General features: G+C 43.9%; 1 protein-coding gene across 1 annotated transcript in view; it reads right to left on the bottom strand.

The window, feature by feature from the left end:
* Positions 1 to 19,026, bottom strand: part of LOC147615516 (putative methyltransferase PMT12) — a 78,059-nt gene extending 59,033 nt beyond the window's left edge. The window contains exon 1 of the mRNA XM_086779623.1: positions 18,152 to 19,026. Within this exon, the coding sequence (XP_086635749.1) occupies positions 18,152 to 18,787 (636 nt within the window). The 5' untranslated portion in view covers positions 18,788 to 19,026. The remainder of the gene's footprint in view (positions 1 to 18,151) is intronic.
* Positions 19,027 to 20,886: the final 1,860 nt, after the last annotated feature.

Genomic DNA, 20,886 nt, shown 5'->3' with positions numbered 1-20,886 from the left:
ATCTCACCGATCTGCTAAAGGGAGTGAAGACAAGAAGGCCAAAGATTCGAATGACTCCACGAGCATTGGAGGCATTCAAGAACCTCAAGGTGGCTTTATCAGAAGCACCTTGTTTAGCACTTGCCTCGTGGGACGAACCATTTCAGGTGATCACCGGTGCGAGTAACATCGCAATTGGAGATGTATTGCAACAGAATGGTCATCTAGTAGCTTAGATGTCTCGTAAGTTACTGCCCGCAGAGAAAAACTACTCAGTCTATGATCGTGAACTCCTAGCAGTTATACAGGCCTTGAAATTGGAAACATTTTCTTTATGGCCGTGACTTTGAGATTCGCACTGACCATCAGGCATTACGCTAGATTTAGACAATGCCAAGTGCACAGTGGAGTGATCAACAACACCGCTGGAGTCAGATATTCCAACAATTCGGTGGTATGATTGAGTACCTTCCAGGAAAGGCCAATCCAGTGGCCGATGCTTTGAGCAGGAAGGGACAAGTGACTACGATTCAAACCACTAGACTCGATCTTGTTGGTACAAGACTAGATGACATGAAGCACACGTACGCGGATTCCGAGGAATTCGGTACACAGTGGGAACAGGCATTGGATGCCACAGGACCATGCCACTTTCTGATACGCAATGGTTGGCTTTTCTACAAAGGCCGACTGTGTGTCATGAAGTCGTTCAGGGCAGCTCTTCTCCATGATGCCCATGACACCATTACACGTGATCATAGGGACATGAATTCGACGCTGGAGAAATTGGAACGGCAATATTATTGGCCAAAGATGAGGCGAGACGTGTTTACATATGTACAACGCTGTGATATTTGTCAAAAGGTGAAAGCTCCTCGTGGAAAGAAAATAGGGTTATTGCAGCCCTTGCCAATTCCTGAGTGATGGACTTTGTCACGAATCTGCCTCCCAATCCGAGTAAGCGTAATACGCAGTGCTTAACTATTGTTGATAGATTTAGCAAATTTGTTATGCTTATTCCTTGCAGGGCCAATGTGACCGCCGAGGATGTTGCCCAGTTGTTCATTCGGCATTGGTACCCGATTGGCAGGATTCCTAGGACCATAGTGTCAGACCGAGATGCCAAGTTTACCAGTCATTTTTTTAGGGCATTGTTTGATAACTTTGGTACTAAGTTGAATTTTTCTAGTGCATTCCACCCACAGATGGACGGCCAGGCAGAGATATACAACCAGTTGGCCTTTGATGTGTTGAAGTGTTATGTCCACGATCAGCAAGGTAAGTGGGAATCATATTTGCCTTTAGTTCAAGCTCTTTTGAATGATTCTTTTTCTTCAGCTATTGGCAGGACTCCATATGAGGCAGCATTTACAAGACCTTTCCAGTCATTGTTGACCAGGACCTCGTCTTCAGTACCTGAAGCAAACAGAGTGACGGAGTCTTACCAAGAGATTTTAGAATCAGTAAAAGACAGATTGGCTAAAGCGCAAGGGGCCTACACTCAACAGGCCAATAAAGACCGAAGGGATATGAAGTTTTCGGAAGGGGATTGGGTTTATCTTCAGATTATGAAGCAAAGATTGAAACAGGTGGGCAAGCAATGCCCAAAGTTGTCTTTCAGGAGCTTCGGACATTTTCCCATCATGAAAAAGATTAATGAGGTGTCTATGCAATTAAAGCTACCTCCGAGTTGAACTATGCACGATGTGTTTCACATCACTTGGTTAAAGCCATATGCAGGTCCTATCCCTTCAGAAGTCAAAGACGAAGCAGAACCAGATATTGTTGATGAAGTAGAAGTTATGGTTCCAGAACATATCCTTCTGCACCGTTCCAAGCATGGCTCAGGTCGAAGACAAAGACAATTCCTCACGAAGTTTCAGGACCGAGGGACCCATGAAGCGGTATGGCTTGACAAAGAGTTTTTTGAAGACTATCTAGCGTTATTGACGGATTATTTGGAGGCTATGCAGCTTCCGTCAAGTTAAGCAAAAGGGGATGTCACGTGCATCCCGCACTTGGATGCCACGTAGACATATCTGTACAGAAGGTGCAGGACCTGGGATAGTGAACTGGTCCCATGTGAGCCCAGTCCGGGACGAGTCAGCCAGGGATCCATCTCAGTCGTCCGAGGTCAGGTGTGCATTATCCTACACAGGAGTCCAAGCCTCAAGGTCAGGTGTGCACTGTCCTGCACATGAAACAGTGCCAGTCCGCGCTGTAAGTCTCCCTCTGGAATGATGTCAGTGATTCTGTGTACCTGGTATGGTACCGGATGCCAGATCACTGAGTAGTTAGTCAGGGTTTGCTTTTAGAACAAGGGGTCAGCCCATAGGGCTACCCCGGGTCTTTGTGTGGGCATGGGGATAGTGTGAAACCACCCCCATGAGGGCCAGGAAGGCCCTGGCTGAACCCACCAGCCATGGAGGGGCTGTAGGACAGCCCTAGGGGCAGGCTAAGGGCAAACACTCAGGAGATACAGTCTTTGTATGGCTGTAGGGCAGGTATGGGGCAGCCCATGCCCAGCCCCCAGACTGTTTGCAAAACAGTATCCAGCCCATCCTGAATCAGGCGCAAGATGCCCAGCCATCTAGGGAATGATGCGCAGCATTTTATGGGATTTTTTCCAGCATTTAATGCTGCATTTACAGTCGTGGGACATTTTGTGGCTGGCTGCTTGGTTTAGAACTCGCCGACTGCTATTGCTGGAGTAGTATAAAAGGGTGAGACCACAATCCCATTAGTTCATCTCATTTCTCACCAAGAGCTCAAGCATAAAAGGGGCTAGACAAGCCAAGAAGGTGCTAAGCAAAGGGGTGAAGGACTGCAGGTCAAGGGCAAGGATTTTCTCAGCCAAGAAAGGTCAAGATTTCTGTATTTTCTTTTCAGATTTACATCATTCTAATAAAAACAAATACACCATCCGTGGTGGGGGCCCTACAGAGGGTATTTGGGACCCAATACTGTGTCCTCTCCATCTCTCCCTCTCTCTCTCTCTCTATTTTCTGCTCTGATACCACTGTAACATGCGGAATCTTCGGAGAAGATCGGTAACTTCAAAGCTCAGAAATCAGCACTCTTTTCGTGACGGAATTAGCGCACAAACTGAATGAAGATGAACACATTTTATGACATTTTTTATGACTTTTTATGGCTTGAAAAGTGAAAACCGAGCTGATTACTGTTAGCACATTCATCCCCAGTTTCTGCCCATTTCTGGTGTCCTTTTGGTCCCTTTTGTATGGCCCTTGATTGTGAGCTCCACCCCTTTTTTCCATATTTTTCTGGGATTTTTCCTAGCCTATTTGGTATTTTACCAATCGGCCAGCTCATCTGCTCCAGTCGGCCAGCATATTCAGCCCCAGTCGGCCAGCACTACCCACCTATAAATAGGTGGGGCTGGCCTCTCACTTTTCATTCAGTCTTGTACATATTTTGCTCCCTCGCTTATGAGACTATATGTGTCTCTTGCTTGGGTCTGTTTTGCTTCAGTATATTCAGCATAGTTGCTCCATATCTCTCTCTCTCTTGCACTCTCTATTCAGCACACTCTAGTGCCCCTTTGCTTCCGCTCTATGCACTCTTTCATGGTATCATCGCTCCCGGTTCAGCGACTCCTCTGCTGCCCCAGATTCAGCCCTATTTTCAGCACCCTCTCCTCTGCGTTTTTATCAGATTTGCAGCCTCTTTGTTGCTGCGTTTTCTGGACAGCACCTGCTGATCACTTCCTCTTCAGATTGGCTTCATCGCTTGCAGCCATCAGGTAATTTTCTGATCAGCGTTTCCTTCCACGTGGAGTTTGGACATAGGCTACCTGTTTTTTCAGGACAGCAGCCCTCTTCTGGCTGCGTTTTCCTCTTCGGTGGTCATTCCCTTTTGCAGAGGGGGTTTGTGGTGTTTCGGGCTTGTGGCACACTTGGTACCTGTGGAGGACACTTCTTCTTCTGAGATTGTGCATATTTCTGAGATTGAGCCCGAGCTTTTGTGATGGCTGCTCTGACTTCTCTTCATATGTTCTCTGAGTCTGCAAAGTTGGATGGTTCCAACTACACCTTGTGGAAGGTGAAGGTGAAATCAGCCTTGCGTGGCGTGGATCTTTGGGATTGGCTTGTTACACCAGCCAATGCCACCCCTCCCACCCTTGCTTCTAGTGGTGTGACTCAGGCACAGATTGAATGATCGTTGCGTTTTCTCCTTTCTGATATTCTGTTCTCTCTCATGTGCGTACAGTAGATACTGCACCTGAAGTTTGGAAGGCTTTTGCAGATCTCTACGAGATTAAGTCTTCGGGCCGGATTTTGGCGTTGGAAAAGCAACTTATGAACTTATCAGTTTCTACCTTTCCATCTTTATCTGCTTTCATCTCGACGATGAAAGATCTCCGGGACAAGCTTGCTGTTTGTGGCAAGGACATCTCTACAGAGGACATGGCTCTTCGGCTTCTCTCCAAGCTTCCAAAGAGGTTTGATGCATATTTTCAGTCTCTTGTTTCTTCTCCTCGTCCTGTTCCAGTTACTTGGAAGGAAGTTCTTCCCTCCATTATGCAGATTGAGTCTCGCTTTGAGGAACGGACTGGCACCTCTGGTGGCCTTGATGGAGCTTTGGCAGCGCGAGATAAAGGGAAGAATCAACAAAAGAAAGGGAAAGGGGGTTCTGACAAGAACTCCAAGGATTCCGACAAGGATAAAGACAACACCAAATCTTCTAAGAACAAGGACATTGAATGTCATTACTGTGGCAAGAAGGGTCATAAATCACCCCAATGTCACAAGAAGAAGCGTGATGAAGCAGCAAAGAACTCTTCCTCTACAGCGGTGTTCCAGACCAAGAAGGATGATGGCATTCTTCTTTTAGCGGGTACTCGTCGTATACTTGCTCTTGTGACTTCTCAATCACGGTCGTGGATTGTGGATAACGGTGCTACTGCTCACATGACACCCTGGTTCGAGGACTTCACTGCCAAGTCACGCGAGATCACTTTGGGTGATTCTTCTTCCGTGCCAGTACATGGTCATGGCACCATCCCCATCTTCCGCTCTTCCGAGGACAAGAGGTACTTCACTGACGTTCTGTATATTCCAGATTTGGCTTTTAACCTTTTGTCAGTGAGTGCTCTTACAGCTCAGGGTGCGGAGGTGATCTTTTTTGATTATGAGATTACCATTCGTGATAAGGCGATTGGTAGCATCTTGGCTCAGGGAGTCCAAGATAGTGGTCTGTACAAATTGACCGCTCTGCTTTCTTCTGGTGCTTCTTCTGCTCTTTGGCATGCTCGGTTTGGCCATTTGAGCTATCAGCTTCTGCAGCGAGCTTCGAAGGATGGGTTGGTTGAGGATTTACCGACCATCAAGGCTCCATCTTTTGCTTGTTCCTCTTGTTTACAAGGGAAGTAACACCGAGCCGCCTTTCCGAAGGAGGCAACACACAGATCTTCGACATCACTTGCTCTCATTCATGCAGACTTATGTGGTCCTATGAGTACCGCGTCTTTGAGTAAGGCGTTGTACATGCTCATGATGGTGGATGACTTTTCCAGATATACTTGGGTTTTCTTTCTGAAGACCAAGGATGAGGCTTTTCAGCACTTCTGTGATTGGAGAGTTGAGGTGGAAAAAGAGACTGGTCGTTCGGTCAAGGCTCTCAAGACCGACGGAGGGGGTGAGTTCACATCCCAGGAGTTTCAGCAATACTGCAAGACCCATGGCATTCGGAGACAGCTTACTACAACATATACTCCATCACAGAATGGAGTTGCAGAGAGGAAGAATAGGACCATTATGGAGATGGCCCGTGCTATGCTTGAGCATTCTTCATTACCTCGATGTTTCTGGGCTGAGGCGGCTTCCACTGCTGTCTACATTCAAAACAGCTCTCCTACTGCTGCTCTTCCCGATAAAACTCCATATGAGGCTTTCCATGGTGAGAAGCCCTCCGTTGTTCATTTCTTCAGAGTTCTTCAGTACTTGCGTGGCACTCTGGAATTTGGTATCTTCTATGGCCAAGGATGCACTCTTGTTGGATGGTCTAATTCAGATTGGACTGGAGATCCAGATACTCGGGGTTCGACCACTAGTTGTGTTTTTACACTCGGGTCTAGAGCCATTTCATGGAGCAGTAAAAAGCAGCCTACTGTGGCGCTTTCCTCTACAGAGGCGGAGTATCGTGCGGTTTGTTATGCTGCATGTGAGGCGATAAGGTTGCGGAGATTATTGGAGGAGCTCGGCTGTTTTCCTACTAGATCTACTCTTCTTTGGTGTGACAATCAGAGTTGCATTGCCATCGCAAAGAACCCTATGTTTCATGCTCGTACGAAACACATTGAGATACACTATCACTATGTTCATCAACGGGTTCTTGCTGGAGATTTGCGTTTGGAGTATTGTCCTTCAACGGAGAATGCTGCCAATTTGTTCACCAAGCCAGTTTCTTAGGCTTCCTTGGCTCCTCATCTTCGGCTTCTCGAAGTTTGTTGAGCATCTGGTGCTGAGAGGGGGTGTTAGCACATTCATCCCCAGTTTCTGCCCATTTCTGGTGTCCTTTTGGTCCCTTTTGTATGGCCCTTGATTGTGGGTTGGCCACCCCTTTTTTCCATATTTTTTTGGGATTTTTCCCAGCCTATTTGGTATTTTACCAATCGGCCAGCATATTCAGCCCCAGTCGACCAGCACTACCCACCTATAAATAGGTGGGACTGGCCTCTCACTTTTCATTCAGTCTTGTACATATTTTGCTCCCTCACTTATGAGACTATCTTTGTCTCTTGCTTGGGACTGTTTTGCTTCAGTATATTCAGCATAGTTGCTCCATATCTCTCTCTCTCTTGCACCCTCTATTCAGCACACTCTAGTGCCCCTTTGCTTCCACTCTGTGCACTCTTTCAATTACGACTTGCTATCACTTTACTATATAAAGGCAGGTCATGCGTCATTCATAATGATTCAAAGCATGGTTGTCACGGTACGAAAATACGATACCGTACGGGAATTTTTGGTACGATATGAAATTTTCGGATACCGTACGATAAAATACGGTTTTTATTTTTTACACTTACAAGCTATGGAGCTTCAAGCTTGAATGTGAGGGAAGGTTGGGAGGGGAGGAGTCTACAGTGCTTGAGAAACCAGTACATGGATATGTGTCTCTCCCGGTTGGATCTCCCGATTGTCTCCAAAAAAGAACCTGGATGGGTAATGCAATACCAAAGGTCTCCCAGTGTAGCGTTTATGACTAAGGGACCGTCCTTGCACAAATACGAGGAGTGCATCTAGGGTGATAAGTTTAGGGACTCCTCTCTAGATCAAAATGGCCATGTCCAAATGTTCGACCTCGTGCATAACTTGAGAATCTAATTGTCTAGCCTACCTATACCAGGGATCCCCAAGTGATGTAGCTAGATTCTCTCATCCTACCAATCAAGTGTACACTACCAGTCTACCTCGCCAGATTTTTTAGGTCTCTCCACAACCCCATATGGAATACTGAGTGGACACAAAAGTTGCGAAGTATTGCGAGCATTTGGGATCTTCGTAAAGCAGGGTTTCTATTTTTTTTAAGCATTTGGGAAAAAAAATTTCAAGGGAAAAAAATTTTGAAGAAAAAAAAAACCCAACTCGTACCGTACGAATTCGTACGGTATCGTACCGTACGACTCGTACGTACGAACCTGTTCGTACGCGTACGAGAAACAACTATGATTCAAAGACAGAGATTGCAGAGCCAAGTCCAAGAACATGCAGTCTAACAGTTTGGATCAACCAAGTATATCTCGAAATCAGTGTTTTCCATTAACGCACATTGAAGTAGTAAGCATAAGTTCATTCATAGCATTCATAGTCTAGATCTACATTGGATCTATGACAATCATTATAATTACTCATTCATTCAGTAATATATAGTAGGAGTAGGTTACGTAAAGAGTCTCTCTCCTCCTTCTCTCTACTTCTCTATGTCATGAGCATGTGATTAGCGTTAATCTTTATTGCTTTGCGTTAATCATCATTAAGCACGCTTCCGCATAGTAGTCATGTTAGATTAAGACCAAAGCCATCCAACAAGATTCCCAAAGCCAACCGCATGGCAAAATCTAATCTGGAGACCATGCAATTGGTCACTGTGAAGTCCCAAGCTGACCGATAAGCAAAATATGCATATAATGGTGGAGCATAAACCATATAACCCTAAAGCCTAGCCTCAATTAGAGCTCACCCCCTACCTATGGGATAGGAAATGCAATATTAGGATCCTGGATTGACATCCTTGGCATCCCATACCACCTAAAGGTCCAGCTAATTCATGCAACCTCATGGTCCAGCTAATTCATGCAACCCTGAGGTTAAGGCCTCGACTCAATTAGACCTCTCCCCCTACCTATGGGAATAGAACTGCATATTAGGATCCTGGATTGACATCTTTGCCATCCCATACCACGTAAAGGTCCAACCAATTCATGCAACCCTGGGTTTAGATCATGTTAGATATTACTAAGGTCAAGTGCAAAGCTCAAGGTGTGGATAGGCTAAAATTAGAAATAGAATACACACTTTTTCTTGTTTATTGTGTGAACCCCCTCCACTCTAACTGCCCGCCACTCAACACCCCCATCCTGCCCGCCGTCACCCATCACCACCGCCATCTTTTATGCCCTCATTCCTGCCCCCACCCACCTGCACATCAGTGCACCTCCAGCCCTCCTGCCCGCCATTCACCTCCGCCCCCTCCTCTTTGGCTGCTAGCCCGCCCATCGCCACCCTCTCCTCTCTCCTACACTTCCAGCCCTTCCTCCTACCTATTCTGTTTCTTTGCCTACATCAACATATTCTTAGTGTGTCCAAGTACTTCTTTCTTGTAAATAATATTAAACAATAGTTTTAGGAATCTTGCATGTGTTGTGTGTGATTGATTCCAATGCACTCTACTCTCAAACCCTAGCACATAGGTACGAGTGTTCTACACTCAACTAAAGCCTTCTTGAGGGCTTGAAAAGCCTACAATCCAATGCGTGGTGTCATCTGCATGTGTTGCCTCTCTGTCTTGAATTTCTCCAACACATCCGTGAGAGCTACTAAGAAGAGAGTCTTTGTGGGTTTAATATGCCTGAAAAATACCCACAAACGAGCGAACATCATAAGCAATGGTTGTGTACAACACTTGTGCCTATGTGCTAGGGTTTTCCAACGATCGAAAGAAAAGTGCAACGGAATCACACATACAGCACACACAAGTCCTAAACTATTGCTCTGTATTACGTACAAGAAAGAAGTGTGCTACATATGTTTTGAACACATGCCCTACAAAAGCATTGAAAACCATCACTCCATATGAGGCTCTTTGATATGATAAAGAGACTAAAGTTGATTACTTCAAGGTTTTTGGTTGTCTTGACTATGCCCATGTGTCTCAACAGATGAGAAGCAAGCTTGATGACAAGGCAACAAAATGTATTTTTGTGTGGTACAACAGTGGTACCGTCTCTATAATCGACTCAAGCAGAGGATTTTTGAGAGTAGAGATGTGGTGTTTGCTTTAAAAATGTAATCAGCCTACGGCTGAATTTGGTAGACAGCTGTACGGGGGTCGTCAACAAGACATGTTTGAAGGGCTACCCTCACTTGCAATTGATGGTGCAACAGTACAACCTGCAGTGGAACATTTGTTGAGGCCAAATAGACATCATGTGGATGCTGAAATTCAGCAAAATGAACAGCATGTTATGCATGATGATGTAGAAGAGGTTGTGAGAGAAGAGCGGACAACTTTACAGGAGGCTAGATCAGTCCCTAGATGGCTGGTCCAAACTTTGTAAGAGAGCAAACTCTCAGCTCCTCTCAGTAGCAGGACACGGGCTGGTTCTAGGAATGAAACACATCATGCAGATGTTGCTTGGTTGAGTAGCACGTGTGATGTTGGTGAGCCAAGCTCATTTGAAGAAGCTCACAAATATGAGCATTGGATGGAAATTATGTAGGATGAGATGAATGTCTGTCACGTGTGTACCCGTGCCATGGCTAAACCTTAGCATGAACAGTCTTAATCCCTGACTAGCGCAACAGTTAGGAAAAGCATTTAGGTCACCATCAGTAGCATATGCATTAGCATCAGCAGTCACAGTATCAAAACCATCATCATCGTAACCATCATCATCGTAAGCATCAACATTAGAACCATCAAGCATCAGAACCATCATCATCGTAAGCATCAGCATTAGAACCATCAGCATCATCATCGGTTACAGCAGCATCAACATCATCATCATCACATGGAGGTTAGGGCTTCTGTCGGCTGGCTGTAGACAGGCTGTCGGCAGCCAGCAGAAGACATAGCAGCAGGCGGCTGATTGCCCAAGACACTTGCCGACAGCAGGGGACTACAAAGCACAGCATTTAATATATTAAAGGTGGTTTTGTCCATCAGAAGTGGCCGACAGCTGGCCGACCAGCACTCCAGGAGCATATAAAAGCATCTCATCGTTTTCAACATTTATCAAGTCATTTTCAGTTCATCATTCATCATTAGATAGCAGCATAAATCATGTAGAAGGGCCAAGGTCACCCCTATGGGGCTGACCATAGCCCTAAGTCATGCACAAGCATCATGTAATCTTTTTGTACCGTATTAATACAGAAAACCCTGACACCCAATCTCTCTCTTCTTCTCTCTCCTTTGTCTTATCTCATTAATTAGCATCAATGTTCTCAATCAAGCTTAGGGTTATGGATTAGTACAGAAAGGCTTCCGCGCATGCAACAATGCCATACATAAAAATGGCACTTGGGATTTGGTGGATTGCCTCTTGGCAAAAAGGCAATCGGCACTAAGTGCATGTATGAAGTGAAGAGGAAAGCTGATGGTGCTATTGACAGGTACAAGGCAAGGCTTGTGGCCAACAGATATGCACCACAAAAGGGCATACACTATGATGAAACTTTTGCACCTACTTCCAGAATGTGACCACCATTAGATGCGTGATTGCATTGGTTGCAAATCATGGTTGGAAAGTACGTCAATTGGATATTAAGATGTCCTTCCTTAATGGGATTTGCACGAAGAAGTGTCTGTATCTCAGCCCATTGGATTTTGAGGCAAAAGGTCAAGAAAGAAAAGTATGTAGATTGAAAAAGGCATTGTATGGCCTTAAACAAGCTCCCTGAGCTTGGTATGAGAAGATACGTGCTTATTTGACCAACCAAGTGTTGAAATTTGAGCATTGTGATGTGCTATGGTGGATCAAACACTAGAATCAATATCATTAACAAAGTGATTAGCAAATAATTAAGACGTAATTAGTGGGTAATTAGCAAATAGATTAATGTAAGCATGGATACTCAAAAACCAGCAAATTCTCATTAGAGCAATGCCTCAATTTATAGAGTTTACATCAAGCATCAAATCCCACTAATTTCTCCATGATTCACTCCACCTCTTTTCCCTGATTCTCTCCACCTCTTCACTTTTCCCAGAATATCTCCACACTTCCCAGAATATCTCCACACTTCCTAAATCTTCTCATGCTACCCTTTATTCTCTTCCAGTAGATTCTTCTCACCTTTTCACAGGTTCTTTCACATTTACACATCCTCTTTTACAGCCTCTAACCAAGGGCTTGTTCCCGCACACACCCTATTCACTTGTATTTTCAACACCTCCCCTCAAGTGAATACTCTCTAGCACACCTGGACCCTATACCAAGTTTCCCTCTTACTTGATAGCCAGCGACCAGTGCCTCAAGTCCCTAAACTCCATAGTCCTTGACACTCTCTCTCTCTATGTGTCCAAGGCTACTATAAGTGCCCGCGACCTTGACTAAAGTGCTCACACATACATCTACCACGTGGCCTACATCATCGGTGGCTCAGAGGTGGTTTTACTTTGTTGGAGCAGGTTACATTGGGTTGTGGGGTCTCTCTCTCTCTCTCTCTCTCAGAAAAGATGATCCGACTCCACTTCCTTTGGAGCCTCCATGAAGTTTGCCGATGTCGTTCCTTCTCCACTGGGTTTGCTGTAGCAGTCTCTCGCCATGTGTCCTGGCTTTCCACATTTGTGGCAAGTGAAGGTCCTTCCTACTCTGCCTCTTCCTCGTCCTCGTCCTTGAGAGAATCCTCCTCGGGTGAAAAATGCTTTTTCTTCTCCTGCTGTTGAGTCGAGCCATTTCTTCCCGACGATACTAAGATTATGAAATTGCTATCATAGGTTAGATTGCATAAAGGATTGATTCCCTTATGTTTTTCCATGATAATTTGTTAAGTACCATATTACATGGAGGTATAGAATAAGGAATTCGAAGGTTCATATCATATGAGAGGTATTTGGATGCATGAAATTAGAATAATAAGACCAATTAACTTTAAAATAATAAAGAGCTTAAGGAGCTTTTGGAGGCACTTTAAAATAATAAAGAGCTTTTGGAGGACGAGCCAAACACATGAAATAAAAGACTCTTTAAGAACAATGTTTAGATAAAAGAAGATTTCTACCTAGTGGGGACACCACTTTGAAAGAGACAGGAGGATTTACTTAGATACTACCCCTTTTTGCCAATAGTAGCTGCCAGCTGTTGTTTAATGCTTTTATATTTGTTCAAGTGTGTGATTAAAGGTTCACTTTCCTTCATGTCCAATTTATAGAATTGCATTAATAGATTTATCTTTGAATTTTTTGCTTGTGTACCAAATAATTTATTGAGTTCATCCCATGCATCTTTTGCCCATTGTATCCCTGTGATGTGATGAATGATTTCATCATTTAAACTGAGTGCAATAAGTCCCAATGCTTTTTCATTCCTGCTCTCGGCATTCATCTCTCCCTTCAACTAATCCCCACAGATTTTTCCTCATGAGCAAATACATGGTTTTTGTCTGCCATGTGTAAAACTGCTCTCCATTAAATTTGGCTATTTCCTGTGCTGTACTCATGGTGATGTGAAGGGGGTCTTACCTCTTGATCCAATTTCAAGATTCAAGGGCAGTGTCTACCCTTTTACAACTCAATCTGGTGTTTAAGAGATGATTACAACAAATTTATCAACATAAAATCACCAGAAATTACATTAAATCAAGGGTAACCAATTTGTACGGAATGGTTGGAGTATCAAACCAACTCCGAATTGCAATCTGAAGTTATAGGGATCTGTATCAAATACCTAATGGTTAATTTGAACCCTCAATTGTACCAAAATACAGTGATTAGCACTGATTAATCACTGATTAGCAAATTAATCCACTGTTTTGTGTACAGAAAACAGAGTATGCGGGGAGTCCAGATCTGGTGCCTTAGACTTCAAATGAGCTCAAATGCTTTCAAAGGCATCAATAGCAATGAGTCTAGTAGAGGATTAAGCCAAGAAACACAAGATTTGACCAAATATTGAAAGCTTAATCTCTGTTTTACCAAAGTCACCTGCAGATTTGATGAAGAGCTTGGATCTCACTGTAGACTTGATGAAATTGAATTCTGTCTTCACCAGCTTGTAGAGCATGCTTGAAAACCCCCGGGACTAATAGGAATTAGACTGATTTGACTTGTGGAAGAGAAGATCTCAAATTCCTCTACGAAAATTGGCGCCTGCAAATCTACGAAAATTGAGAGCTAGCGTGGGCGGTTTGCGCTTTTGATTGCATAGGCTGGAGCCCCTTTGGGTTAGCTACCTTGGGCTAGAAGGGTTTGGCCAATGATTGAGTATGCAAGGAGCTAGAGCTCCTCCACCAGCTGGGGGTACAGAGGTGAGTTGAAAAAAGAGGAAAAATTATAATTTTCTACTAATCCTAATTAGCAAAATAATTAGCAAGATAATGGGCTCACAAATTAGCATAGCTCTGATACCATGTTGAAATTTGAGCATTGTGATGTGCTATGGTGGATCAAACACTAGAATCAACATCATTAACAAAGTGATTAACAAATAATCAAGACGTAATTGGGTAATTAGCAAATAGATTAATGTAGGCATGGATACTCAAAAACCAGCAAATTCTCATTAGGGCAATGCCTCAATTTATAGAGTTTACATCAAGCATCAAATCCCACTAATTTCTCCATGATTCACTCCACCTCTTTTCCCTGATTCTCTCCACCTCTTCACTTTTCCCAGAATATCTCCCAAAATATCTCCACACTTCCTAAATCTTCTCATGCTACCCTTTATTCTCTCCCAGTAGATTCTTCTCACCTTTTCACAGGTTCTTTCACATTTACACATCCTCTTTTATAGCCTCTAACCAAGGGCTTGTTCCCGCACACACCCTATTCACTTGTATTTTCAACACAAGGCTATCAAAACAGTTCGGCTGAAAGTACCCTCTATGTCAAGGTGGACGAAGAGGATTTGATTGTGGTCATACTCTGTGTGGATGACATGATCCTCACTCAGACAAATGAGGATAAAAACACAACATTTAAGGATGATTTGGAGACCTCATTTGAGATGTCAGATCTCAGCGTATTGCACTTTTATTTGGGCATACAGTTTATGCAAACAGATGAGGGCATTGTGCTACTTCAGTCCAAGTACATAAAGGGACTGTTGTAAAGGTTTAAATTTCAGGATTGCAAGCCTATTTCTATTCCAATTGAGCCCGGTCTTAGGCTGAGCATGTATGATGCAGGAGAGCCTTTTGATAGCACATATTATAGCCAAGTTGTGAGGCCAAGTTGTGAGACAATGTGAGCTGCCTCATATATTTGTGTAATACAAGGCCAGACATACAGTATGGGGTGTCTCGATTGAGTAAGCTTATTCACAGCCCACGGTCAAAGCATTGGCAAGCTGTGAAGCAAGTGTTTTGGTACTTACAAGGCACCCAAGATCTTGGATTGTTTTATCCCAGGGTGAATGATTGCCATTTACTTGCTTACACTGATTTAGATTGGGGACACCAGTGTCCACAAGTGGGAATTGATTTTTCCTTGGCAGCTCATGTATATCTTGGTTGAACAAAAAGCAACCAACTGTGACTACATCATCTTGTGAAGCTAAGTACAGGGTTTGATGGGGCAAGGAAGCACAATATAAGGTGAAATGAAGAGAACCCATATATTCACTTTTACCGAACCTGAGCTTGTGCACTCTTTGAATCTATGAGCTCTACCCTAACCAAGCAATCAACATACTCAGGTGCCAAAAAAGAACAAAATAATTGCCAGTTCCCTAGGCTCTAATACCAACTGTAGAACACTCGTGCCTATGTGCTAGGGTTTTCTAGAGATAGAAAGAAGAATGCAGCCGAATCACACATACGGCACACACAAGAGTCCTAAACTACTACTCTGTATTATGTACAAGAAAGAAGTAATACAACTGAAATTCAAGTACAAGATGTGGCTGAGAATAAAGATGTCAAATCACAGCCCTGTCACCTACTTTACACTCCTGGCTAGCACTTCACCTGCAAAGAAACAGTATGTGAAGTCCAACACTGAGGAGAGCAGACGAATATGACCATTTGGCTACCCACGTGTGTGTGTGTGTGTGTGTGTGTGCACCAATGCTCCTAGTCAGCCAATAGTATTGTTGTCAACCAGTTGTACCACCAACTACCACGTCATCAATGCCACATCACCACTGCCACATCATCATTGCCATGTGGCAATGCCATGCATCACCTGCATCGTCCAACTCTGCCCGTCAGCTACCATCTAATAGCTCTACCCTACACACTGCATACTCGTAGGTGTGTCACAGATTGGGACTTCCAAATTAAGAATTTTGGAGAACCTTGCGGGGTCCAACCTGATACCCTCCTAGTTAATGATATAAACAAGATAATGAACCTCAATTAGAGAAAATTCAAACTTCTTATCGTTGATATAGAGCTCGTGGTTTTCCAACAACTTCAAATTGCTCCACATCATGCTCATGCTGCTCCAGCTCACCTTTAAGAGGGGTGACCATAAAGTCTCACACAAATTCAGTACCTAATGACCAACTTGGTGTGGTGGACCTCTTGCTTGGTGCTAGTGATGATACCGGTGTCAAAACCCTCGACTTTTCTCAATGGATGTCAAAAGGAACCGGGCATGACAAGTGGCCACGAGTAGCCTACTCGGAGATCACATCTTCAATGTTGCCGCTATCAAACATAACAACACGATGTCCACCAAGTTGAACCAGCACACCCATAGCATTTGTGTAGTTCATGTCACTCATACTCGTAACATGTGGAAGACTTAATGATAAGATCAATGCAATTAATCACAAATCAACGCAAAGATTATTATCAACCACAGTAGACAAGAGAGAGATATATGCCCTTATCTACTGTATATTCCATTATACATGAACATGTATGATGAACTGCATTATGGTTAACACAAAACCTGATAATGGGGGCATTTCCCTGCTAACGATAATGATGATGATGGCACTTGTTGACGTAAGCTCCCGGTATGTTGGGGAACCACGGGCTGCCCTCTGTCTCTGAGCTCACTACTCAAACGCAGGTGGATGCAGAGGAATACATTCTAACATGTAAGTAGTTTGGCTGGAAGGTTGAAGGCAGCTGACTTATTGCAAATGTTGCACATTCTCCTAACTTCAGATGTAGTGAATTAGTAATGCCAAGTGTACAAAGAATTAAAGTTCAGTTGAGTCCACCCGGAATCTGATGGCTGGTACACAGATCCACCAATGTTACTAGGATTTAGTGAGATATTAAAATTTGGAATTAGTAAAACATTATCATGGGTTATCTTTAAGGAGAGTAATTAAGTATACCTTTCATTCCTAACGATCACCAGCGGTGCGCCGTAGTATACAAGTTATCCATGGGATAAGGTGGGCCTTACCAGATTGGCTAATCAAATTGAAACTTCCCAACTCAAATATAATTCATCTGACCTTTCCTGTTCATAGACTAAAATCTAGCTTGCACGCAGAAGATTCACTAGTTCTTATGAAGAACTCATTCAACTTCTGTCAAAGGGAAAGGTTGAAGAACCTTAATTAATACTAGAACGAAATAAGAAAAAGGACCCTCTTTAAGTTTTGAGTCTTGAAAAGGTAAGACAATGTATAACAAGACTTGATTAAGTAAAGCAGCACTTTCCTTGTTTTATTTTTTAAGGCGTGAACACTTAAAGAGGGGACATTCTTCTGTGAGATGAATTTGAGTTAACCATTATGTGTAGTTAGGAGCTCAAGAGACACTAACTATGAGAGAGAGCATAGTGGAAAAAATGCCTAAAAAGGCCAATGAGGTGATAGCCCAAGTGGTGGAGGTGTTTACCTAGGACCAGGAGGTCCTGGGTTCAAAACCCCACAAGGTGCTTCCTCGTCAGCACTGCCTACAGGCGAGTCGGCGACAGGCAGTGAAAAACGGTAACTATGGGAGGATCTTCGGCCTAAGGCTAGTCGGGAAAAAAAATGCTTAAATAGCTTACAACTGATGTTAAACAGCAGACAATGACCATCAATTGTGCATGGCTGACCTCCACCATCCTTTCGCAAAACTACTCAGGCTTCACCTCTGGCACCCCCTCCTCAGCTTTATTGATGCGCTCAAAGGAATACAGATCAGCTGGAAATCAGGACATGCATGGGGAGGCTTACTGTTAGATTTTTGCTTAGCCAGATCAACAGGGTAGAGACTTGGCCAGAGCCTATGGGCTTGGAAACATTAGAGCCGTGAAGCATTGGATTGCAAATGAATGCTGTGAATTGGAGTAGCTGAGGCTATAGGGGCCACTTGCATAAGTTGTTCATACTGATCAATTATACGTAAGCAGTGAGCCACACATTTCAATCTAGGCAAGTCACAGTTTCATACGTGGCAATAGACATCCTGTAAAAGCTCCCTTGTGTAGAGAACCATCCGCAAGGCACGGGCGAGTGGGCTATGGAGACGCTTGATTGTGGATCCATAAGCAGTCCGCAAGACGTGGGCAGGTGGGCTGTGGACAGGCATGATTGCCGATTCATAACAGCACACTCCCCCTGGGCAACCATCCTCAGATGCTCTGACAGCAAGGATGAGTAGAAGAACTTGGCAGTGTGGGCAAGTCTCAACTACCAGATCAACTAGAACAGTCACTCTTCTAAGCTAGACCACCGAAGCAACTCAAAAGGTCACAAATAGAGTCAACTGACACCAGTACACTTCTATCATTTGCCTGTATCCACTTAATCATCAAGAAATGGCAGTGATTCAATAGAAGAGGATAGCTTGATGGTGGAAGAGCATACCTCATCTCTGCTTTTCGGCCATCGTATGGGATACTGATAACCAGCCGGGGCTGAGATTAAACAGCCCGAGTCAGCACCTTCATCTTGCGGGCAATGCCTCTCCCATTTCTCACCCTTTTCGGTAGAAGGAAGCTGTTTGATGGCAGCTGCATCGTCCAGGCATGGGATGTACTCTTTCATGCTGGAAGGGCATACTCTAAATTTTATACTCTTCTTGGTACCATGTGAATCTGCACCTCCATCCAGCGAAGCGGTACTGTCAAAATCAATGCTTTCGTCTCCACTGGGCGCTCTGTCACCATCATCCATGGGAAACTCTTTAGTGATGATGGACCCATCTTCCTGCAAGACACCAGAGGGTGAGACCACAACATGGGAGGGAGTACTGCTTTTTGATGATGGGTCTTCTGTTTCTTCATGGTAATCTGTAACAAGAGTGACATGGGGCTCAGATGGGGGTGAGCCTGAAGGTGATGTAGTGCCGTAGACCACAAGCTCCTCATATCTGCTCGCCCATCTCTTCCCCGTGTAGAAGCACAGACAGGAGAGAGCCAACAGGGCCAGGACTCTGAAGAGAAGGGGCCTCCTTGCAAGCTCTTCTCGAAGGTTCTTCATAGTAGGTGGTATTACAGACATCCTATTTGCGCTAAATTTGAGTGAGATTTCAGATCCAAATAGGCGCTTCCACCGTCATTTTGCCTCCTCCAGATGCTTGCTTCAGTTCAATTGTCTTGCATTTGCACATAAGAGCTGGTTAAGTGTGCAAACCAAGAAAAAAAAAAAGCAAATGGCACTGCGAAAATTCAGCTCAGAACAGTGATGCGGCCACTCTTGCATTTTAGAACCTTGCTCCAACTCCAAGCAAGGTAAAATCTCGCAGTAAATTGGAATTACTTCGGCTTCACGCACACATCTCCGCCAGGGCCGGACACTCTGCATGTGAAATGGCTTTCAAATGCGGGGATTGCATTTCTCCACCAACTCGATGATAGTCAACCCCCACGCTTGTGTGGCACTACACTGCTGCCATGTGGCACTACACTGCTGCCATGTGGCACATGGCCAGAGATGAGCTCTCAGACTTGCCACGTGATAGATATGGGATTAGTTTCGTGCATTGATGCTCGAGCGGATGTGCCGCCTACAATGCTTCCACGTGGTAGCTCTCCCCCTGTCTTGCCACACAAGCACCCCCATGCCATGCTCTCTCCTCCTGCCATGTGGTAGAAGAGATAGCATGTGGCAGGAGAGAGCACACAAGTCATGGACCTGCACATAAAACAAAACTCTGCAATCACCTCGAAATAATATTTCAATTGTACTATGTACCAACTTGTGAGCTTATATTCAAACGTGACTAAATGTGTGAATACTCTCGTAGTGTGAGATGTGAATATGTTTTGTTGGGACGAACACTACTATAAATATGTACTAGTGGGCAGCCCGTGCTTCACACGTCTTTTGAGACTCCAAATTCAAATTCTACCCAAACCTCCTCCTCCCCTTCCCGAAACTCCAAATCCTTGCCAAGTGGCAACTTTGTGAAACTCTTCCTTGAGATAATATAGAGATGTGTACATGTGTGGACACATTCATGTCTGTAGGTTCCCACCTCTCTCTCTCTCTCTCTCACACACACACACACGCACACACGCACACGCACACACCCCACAGACATGCACCCGCACATGCAAACTCTCCACACACTACTACAGGTATAGAGCCTTGTGCTCAGATAGTGTATGTGTATTTGTGTGTGTGTGTGTGTGTGTGTGTGTGTGTGCGTGTGTGTGTGCATGCATACACGTGGACATGTATGTGTGTATTTTTTACATTGTATTAGATCTTGTTGAAAATGTTGAGACAATGTCTCAAACTATAATACAATGGTTTTATAACGGAAAAAGAACCTAACAACATTCGTTTTAAGAAGGCAAGTCCTATTATCTGCATCCATACAAACAGAGAAACAAAGATGTTAATCCAATTGCGTATTATAGGTGTCAGAGGACCCTACCACATGCTACAGATGTCACCCAAAAAGAATGTCTATCATTTTTGAGAGGTTAAGAAAGAATCATTCAATCCAGAAATTATCTTTGCAAGTATGCAATTATATTCCAAGTATTGAGCTTAGCCAACCAGTCCTTAAAGAGCTTCTTCTATATACATAACCAGATTGTGTTCTATGGTTATAAAACCATAGTTTATCTAAGATAAACAACTTATATAACATATAGAATGAATTCATCCGGCCCTATTGGAAGAAAATACGGACACTTAATTCCATACAGCTCCAAGGCTTAGTATGCCAAGCTAAAACATGCAAGATATGCAGGCAAGATCCTAGACAAGTAGAAAACTAATCAGAAACTTTTGTTTGCTTTAGAGTCAATAACAAGAGTAGCAGTTAAAGCCCATGCTCCATATTTAAATGGTTGCAGGCTCTTCCTACACCGTAGGAAAAAAGCCTACATAATTCAGAATCATGGCTATCATAGGTAGGGAAGGAGTCACAATAACCTATATCAATGTTGCGTAACCATCTGTACAAAGAGCTGAACAGGAGACAGCCCTATAGAGCAATAGAAAGACATATATTTATGTCTTCCAAACCTGAGATATAAAATCACGGCTAAGGAAATAGCCATATAGAAAAATGCTCAATTTGTTGCATGGTTTAGACCCAAGCTAATACCTACAGAGTTGTGTAAACAGCTGAAAACCAAAAATGT

Source organism: Cibotium barometz, chromosome 40 (genome assembly GCF_041138505.1).
Source record: "Cibotium barometz isolate CiBa-2024 chromosome 40, ASM4113850v1, whole genome shotgun sequence".
Lineage (NCBI taxonomy): Eukaryota > Viridiplantae > Streptophyta > Polypodiopsida > Cyatheales > Cibotiaceae > Cibotium > Cibotium barometz.
Note: the sequence above shows the minus strand (reverse complement) of the source record. Positions and strands in the feature narration are given on the sequence as shown.